The sequence below is a fragment of the Galeopterus variegatus genome, unplaced genomic scaffold (genome assembly GCF_000696425.1).
Source record: "Galeopterus variegatus unplaced genomic scaffold, G_variegatus-3.0.2 Scaffold4089, whole genome shotgun sequence".
NCBI lineage: Eukaryota > Metazoa > Chordata > Mammalia > Dermoptera > Cynocephalidae > Galeopterus > Galeopterus variegatus.
This window is the reverse complement of record NW_007730200.1, coordinates 70,599-78,457: the sequence shown is the minus strand read 5'-3', so window position 1 is coordinate 78,457 and position 7,859 is coordinate 70,599. Positions and strand designations below refer to the sequence as shown.

The 7,859-nt window shown below is 54.7% G+C and overlaps 1 protein-coding gene across 1 annotated transcript in view; it reads right to left on the bottom strand.

The window, feature by feature from the left end:
- The window catches only part of LASP1 (LIM and SH3 protein 1), a 44,207-nt gene that overhangs the window by 32,381 nt on the left and 3,967 nt on the right, over positions 1–7,859 (bottom strand). Inside the window, exon 2 of the mRNA XM_008586728.1 lies at positions 4,287–4,381. Within this exon, the coding sequence (XP_008584950.1) occupies positions 4,287–4,381 (95 nt within the window). The remainder of the gene's footprint in view (positions 1–4,286; positions 4,382–7,859) is intronic.

Genomic DNA, 7,859 nt, shown 5'->3' with positions numbered 1-7,859 from the left:
TAAAAAAATAAATAAACAAATTGTAGGCTCAAAAAGAGGTGTCTCAAGAGGCCAGACAACGACCTGAGGGGATGTGGGAGAGACGTCTCTGTCCCAGGAGAGGGTTTACCCCTGAGGACCTCCTTCCTGCTCAGAGGGACCTTGAGGGCAGGGAGGATGTTAAGAAGCTGCAAGTCTTATGGGCGTCAGAGGGAACAGGGACGGCTTGTAGGGCACCAGCCTCACTCCCCAATCCTGCCATTAGCTACTGTCCAGAGGAAGAACAGTAGACCAGAGATCCTGAAAGCCCAGCTCCCCCTTTCTACATGTAATTTCCCCTCTTTCAGGCTTGGACCCCTTCAAAAACCACAGCTTTGTGTTCAAGGGGGAACAAAAATACATGAACAAAAGCAACAAGGAGCTTTTTGGTTTTACCAAAAGGAAAGGAAAAAAACCCAGCCCTGACATCCTGCCTCTGGGAAGAGCTGCTGCTGGAACACTGCCCACAGGCAGGCAGGGAGGGCTCCCTGCTAACCCAGTTTCTCACCCGTCCCCCAGGCCTAATGGGCTGAAGTGGTGGGGATAGGAAGCAACAAGGAAGCATTGTTTGACCACAAGAACAAAATGAGCAGTCGAAAAGATCAAGGCTAGACATGAGGAAGAACTTTCCAGCCCCCAGGGATTACAGACAAAATGAAAAGGAAAAACAAAGCCTGTACCTGCCCCTGTTGGCAATACATAAAGAAATGATTCTGCCAAGTTGAATAAGGCATGGGAATGCTGGGTCTCAGTTTCCTCATCTGTGAAATGGGGGTGTTAGGAGGCAAAGTGATCCCTGAGGTTCCTGGAGGCCCTGATATCTCTGAATGTTGGAGGTGAGTGGGGGGGTGGGGGCTGCCTGGAGGCTGCATTTGGCCTCTGTGACTGTCCATTTCCACGTGCCTTCCCCACCCCAAACATCTACCCCATACCCCTTACTCTCACTCCTGCTGCTAGCCCCAGCTCCCCAAGATGTCTGATCTCAATTTTCTTAGTCAAAAGCAAAGACTTCTGGGGAGGCAGGAAAGCCCCAGGCCCCAGTCCTGGCTATGCCCACCATGACCCCAGCTTAAAAGCAGCTGGGATTAGAGTTTGCTAGAATCCAGAGACATTTAAGTATCCAGCCCCATGTGGCACAGACTCCATCCCACTCCCATCTGAGGCCTGCAGGAAGGGGCAACAGCATAGCCTCTGCTTCCCCAGAATCAGAGACATCTCCACGCTCCTCCGCCCCTCACCCAGCAGCTCACGGAAACTGAAGGATGGACCCCAGATATCTGCAGTCAATGAAGAGGAGAAAGGTAGAATCGAGCTCCCCCTTTCCTTCCCCAGCCCATGCCCACTCCCCACTTGACACCCCAAAAGCTGTCTCCCCTGGCCTGCAACCCCGCCTCTGTCTGTAGGCCCCCCAGGAGAAGGGAACAGGCACATTTCTCTCCATTCCCACCTCCATCCCCACCCCTTGCCTGACCTCCAGACTCCTAGACTATTTGCATGGAGACAAAGAAGCAGGTTTGTACCAAGCCAGGGTGTGTGGACCTTTCTGCCCCACTTTTGGAAAATCCAGTTTACAAAACAAATAATCAACGACATAAATATTTCTCTAACCAACCAGCAGGCTCACCCCACCCACCTAGAAGCCTCCAGAAATAATTCAACTAGCGGTTCTTCCACCGTTGGCTATTGTGCAAAAGCAGGCGTGCTCCTCTCCCTTGCACAGCAGTGCCTGCGTGGCTGCGGCCCCAAATGTGAGAACACACACGCAGCCCATTCAGTCCAGCTCCCTGGTGTTCCTCCCCATGGCGTGTGTGTCTGAGTCTGCACCAGGCACGTGTGTAACTGCACGTACATGGGGGTCCCCCACACCAGCAGGCCACTAGGAGCTCTGGCCTGTGTTCTCTCCCCAACCTCACCCCCCAAACAATTCTGATGCAAGGAGAGAACCAAAGAAGCCTTTTCACTGCTTATAGTCACTTTCCAGAACTTAAATCGCAGCCTTAAGAAGCTGAAGCCATGTGGAAAGACAGTTTTCTTCTCTCCTGATCACCTCCTTGCAAGATCCTAGCTCCCCTCAGGGCTCAGGGACTGGCCAGAGGCAGGCAGAACACAGAGGCCACCCTGCACACAAACTTAACACACTCAGTGGGTGGGCCCAACTCCCTGGCAAAGTGCCAGGAGAGACCACCTGCCTCTTTGGGTCCTGCACTGGGCTTAGCCCAGCATGTAACAGGTGATGCGAAGGCAAAGGAAGCCAGGCCTGTGGTCCACAAAGCAAGGCCCAAACAGGAATGGGGTAAAACATTCCCTGGAAACTCCAGGATTCAGGAAACTGAATGTCACTCAAGGATGGGGCCAGATGCAGGAAGAAAACAGGAGAGTGTAACAGTGAACACCTGGCACAGTGCCTGGTACACAGCAGGTGCTCAACAAATACTCTTTGGTGTATGGTCTAGCTGTATAGGACTTTTTTGGGGGGTGGGGGCTGGGTGGCACAGTGATCGAACCCTGGACCTTGGTAATAACATGCTCTAACCAACTAAGCTAACCAGCCAGCCCTGTAGGACTTTTTAACTATGGGGAAACCAAGGCTTAGACAGGTCTAGAGGGTACTCCTTACAGGCAGGGTCCCATCTGGTTCATCCCGGAATCCCCATGTCTGGCTGGCTGGCTGGCCCAGACTAGCTGCTCTGTGGGAGCATACGTGCCTTCAGCAAGGTGCTATGACAGCTTAGAGTGATACACAGCTGGGTCACAAATCCTGAAGTGGTCCAGCAATCAAGGGGTTAACTGCCCTGGCTTCTCTGAACCCCACCCCACTCCCCAATGGAGAGAGGAAGTGGCAGAGAATCAGGGCTTGTGTGAGCCCTTAAGAATTCGAAGCATGTCCCATTTCCCTTGGGGGGTGGGAGGGAGGGGTAGATAGGGGGAAGAGGAACAGTAGAAGTTAATAGAAGAGAAGGGACAACTGAAGGAGGAGCCAGGACAGAGCCGTGACCCGTCCACTACCCCAGGCAACCTGCCCAGTGCCCAGTCCTTCCAGAAGGGACAACATTTATGTTACTTCTTGGGCTGGAGACTTTATCAGAAATCTATTTTCCTGGCACCTGGCACAGGTTGGCATAGAGCAGCAGACAGGCAATAAATGTCTGATGAATGATCAAACCCCCGAAGAGCCGGGGCAGTGGTAGCAGCAGGCAAGTGGAGTGGGGTAAGGGAGAGGCAGCCCTTCAGAGGGATTTAAGCCCCCAACCCTTTATAGACAAATCCCAAATTTCCCTTCCTGGATGAACGTTGCAGCTGCAAAGGGCCTCTTGACAAAGAATTAAAAACAAAGAAAAAAACTGGACTTAGATCAGGTCCTAAATTTATTTGAATACTGATGTTGCCACCTACTTGCAAATAACTTGACCTTCAAAGCCCCTGCCTAGTGGGGTGCTATGAGGTCCTGCGTGTGCTGCGGACCTGACGCTGAGTTTGCACCTGCTACTCACGAGGTCAACCAGAAGATGGAAGGTTGCTGCACCCTCTGGAACCGCATGGGATGGGATAGGTGGTGTCCCTCTGGGATGAGGGACTCCACCTCTATTCCACCTCCCAACTCCCCCCTCCAGCAGACCAGGCTGCAGGTCCCAGTGCAGAAGGAACAGAGCCCAAGCTAACCACAATCCAAAAAAAACCAGTCTCCACAGCCTGCCTCACTAGGCAGGGAAGGGATCTGCCCGCGCCGGGCCACACCCTCCATGCTGCTCCTACTTCTCAAGAAATGAACATCAGAAGGTCTGGGGCCGGTTTTCCTGAGGGACCACTGAGAAAGGAGCCCCCAAAGCCTAGTAAGTGCCCAGGTAAGAGAAGGAGTCTGCTAATTGCCAGGTGAAGGGACAACAAAGTCTCCAATCCCAAACACAGCTGGGCAGAAACAGGGCAGGTCACTTATTCCTGAAAGACCAAGCTGGGTCCCTCTCTGACGGCAGGGTACAATGAAAAGAGCATGCTTGCTTTAATGTCAAGAGATTGGGCTTGAACTAGCCTCTCACTAGCCATGCGATCTTGAGGAAGTCCCTCCCCTTCCCCAAGCCTCAGTTTCCTCATCTGTAAGATGGGAATAACAACAACCCTTGCTTCACCCAACTATTGTGAGGACAAGATGTGATTAATACATATCAAATAGAGAGTGGAAGTACTCGGCAATGTCACCTTGTGGTTAAAAGGAAGAACTTGGGGAGGGAGCCAAGGTACCCACCCAGCCCCCGGCCCAGGATAGGACTCACGCGTTGCAGTAGGGCTTCTTCTCATAGCCCTTGTAGTTCTTCATGTTCAGTGTCATCTTGCAGGTCTCGCAATGGAAGCATGCTTTATGCCAGAACTGGGGATGGAGACAGAGGGAAGACACCCATCAGACATGAGGACTTCAGGAAGGGGGCTCGGGCCCTAGGAAGGGGCACTCAGGAGCTCTCCACTCTGGGGGCTGTCCTAGGCCCACGGCTGCAGGGAGAACATGGAATCACCCCTCTGAGCCTGAGGCATCTCAGGTCACAGGCTCTGGCAGGGGATGCTACTGCTTTCCCTTTGCCCACCCCCTACCCATCAGCCATTGAGCTGTCAGAAGGGGAGAAGGGCAGGTATGAAGGGTGAGTGGTGAAGAGCCCGGTTACAGTGGTGGCGGCAGCCCCCAGAAGGTCAGTCCACCTTCCCCAGACCACTCTTCCCACTCCAGAGCGCAGAGGCCTCATTGCTTATGTAAAGCTGCACTAGGGTTGCTAAGAAGCAGCTGCTGAACACGAAGGGGCAACCCCTCTAGCCTGGCCAAGGACAGGAGAAGAGGAAGGCCCAGCCCCCATGCAGGCCCAGAGCCCAGGCGCTCACCGCTCCCACACCAGGGCCTCCCAATGCACATACAAGCCCCATGTGAGCCCCATGATGCTCCAGCTCTGACACCTCCCACTTGCTGTGGAACCCCTGAGTAGAGGAGTGGGACGGGTGCCCAGGTAGGAGAGCACCCAGCAGCTGGTCTCCTGCTGAGGCACTCAAGAGCTTTGCTTGAAAGCCTTGGAGGTGGATCCCCCATAGTGGACATCAAAGCTCCACCTGACTAGCCACATGACCTGGAGCAGGGCCCTGCACTTCTGAGTCCACGTCCATGTCTGCAGAATGCATGTAATAATACCTATCCCTCCTGGGATGGCTGAGATTAAATGAGAAATCACCTGCAAAGCCCTCAGCACAGTACTGGGCACCTCTAAGTACTCAAATGCCAGGTGCTGGGCACGGCAGCCATAAACCTCAGCCAAGGGGCTCAGCAGCCCTCACTGGAGGCTGTGTGTGTTGGGACGCAGGCAGGGCTTCACTGTGCCCAGCCACAGCTCCGGTGCCTGTGTGTGAGAATGAGGGACAGGTAAGACTCCAGCAAGCCCAGGGAACTGGAACTGAGTCACCAGGATCGGTCCAGGATAGCCAGTGGGGGAGAGCGAGGAGAAAGCGATGAGAAGAGAAACCACAAAACAGAAATGACCCCATCTCTGGGAACTGTTGAGGCTCAGGTAAACCCATGCAAATGGGATACAAATTTGCCCCTGGCAGCTCTGGATGAGGCCTTGAGATCAGCACAACCAGGGTCCAGAATACAGGCTGCCTGGGTGACCTGGCTGGCCTGTCCCTGCTCCATTTCCCAGAGGTCAGGGAAGACTTCCTGAACCCCAAAGGAGGAGGCAAGAGGGTAGGGAAGGACCCAGGGGGACTTTCAAAGGTGCCCAGTCACCGGGCTGATTCTTGGCCATCTGTCAAGGAATTCCTCCATGGCGGTGCTTTTCAAAATGTGTTTCCCAAACCAAGAGGTGCTTCTGAGACACGTGGAGGAAGGGACAGAAGGAAGCCAAGAAGCTGGGATTCAACCTCCCCCATCATGACCCACTTCAAGCAGAGACCACCAGGGTAATTTCAGGGGGCAAGCGCCTTCTAATAATGTACTTTCCCTATCAAGGAGACCCAAAGGAAAAATCTAATGATGAAATATTAAACAAAGTGACAGGAGAACCACTCCTTGGGAAGAAGGCCAGCTGGAAGTCTGCAAGCAAAGGGATTTCTCATCTAAGCTTGGCCCCCACCCCAACCTGGCCCATCCCCTAGCCCCTCACACAGCAACTTCCAGTGTATAACCCCAATACACACAACCCTCTGGAAAACTAAAACAAGGTGGTCCCTGCCCCACAGGCCCCTGAAGTGATAGCCCCACTCTCTCCCCCAGTGATGGGGAGGCATTGGCAGAGTGCCCCAGCCTTGTCACTACCCAGTCTGCTGGCCCCTGCCTGGGCCCCCGCCTCTCCCCACCCCCGCAGGGGACTGCCAGGAAAAACATTCTCCAGAATCCAGACCATGACCCACTTTCACACACACATACGCAGGAATACACACTGTCCTAGGACTGGGCACCTCCAAGGCTGCCTCCTGATTAATGTGGGGGAGATGAAGGGAGACAGACAGATACCCCTACTATAACACACGGCCAGGTCCCCACCCTGGAGGCAAACCACTTGGAGAAGGGGGGCAGAGGATACTGACCGGGCTGGGGGTACAGGGCCACCACCCTATCCAGAGGTTCCACAAGACCCCTCCAGGCTGCCACTTGGAGGAAGTGGATCCCCTATACAAGGGATGGTACCCATTTCCATCAGTGGCTCTTCTGCACCTCACCCCCAGAGACTCCTTGCTCTCAGCTAGACACATCAGAGGCTGGGGCAGCAGAGGGTGGTCACCTGTCCCTTACAGAGGGCTCAGGAGCGGAATAATGAAAACAAGAGTAGACTGAGTGCCTTCTGGGTAACTACCGAACTCAGCCTCCATGTCTGTAAAGTAGGGCTAGAACTACTGTCTGGCACAGGTGCTGGGGTGGGTAAGGAGACAGGCGGCCGCAGGCCTCACTAATGCCTGAGCCTCTCCTGCCTCGCGCCACTCCCTCTCCTCTCGGGGGCGGGGGGGGCTCTGAGGGTCAAGAATATCCAGCAGCTCCTGCCACTGTGTCCTCCTGAGGGTAGGAAAGTTGTGGGGAGGGGAGAAAAAAAATGGCCAGTCCCTCAACAAGCCCAGTGAGCCAAGTCTGGGCTGGCCACCAGGACCCCAAGATAAAGAAACCCTGTCCTGACTCAGGTCAGGCGAAGGACACTGTCAGGGACATGAGTCGATACAATCTTACAGTGGCCCTGTCTGCCTCATTACCCTGCCCCATGAGCCCTGCCCCAGAGCAAGAGCCCCCTCTTTTAGAGGCCCCTGGGAAGAAGGTTTTAGAGGTGCATTCCTGGGACTCAGGACTCAGGACTCTTGGTAGCAAAGCGTACGTCCAGGCATATGACTCTAATCCTTCCCATTACCCACAACGTCCACGGTTTGCCTGTTCACAGAAGCCAGCCAGCCCCCAGACCCAACCTCTCAACCCAGAGGAGAGTCACCCTTGACTTTCCCTTGTCTGCCTGCAGCCCCCTCTACAGAAAGCCCACTCTACAGAAAGGTCAATGGAGGCTGGTAGAGGCAGAAGGTCTGCAAGGATCCTCCTCACTTGGACAAGGCTTGGGCCAGCCCCTTTCCCTCTACATCTCTGGGTGAGGGGATGTGGCGAGCTTCAGGTCACCGGGCCTGCAGCCTGGCACCTTGCCCTCTGTACCCAGGCTGCCTGGGGTGGCTGTGACTCAGGGTTGGAGTATGAGACCTTCCCCTCCCTTTCTGTTGCTCAGAGTTACAGTTTCTCTCACCTCCAGGGGCAACGCCAGCCCCACCCTGGCAGGGTCACCAGTCTAGCCCAGCTGGCCACCTGAGCTGCTGGCTTAAAGGCACAGACCTGGGGGGGGGGGGGG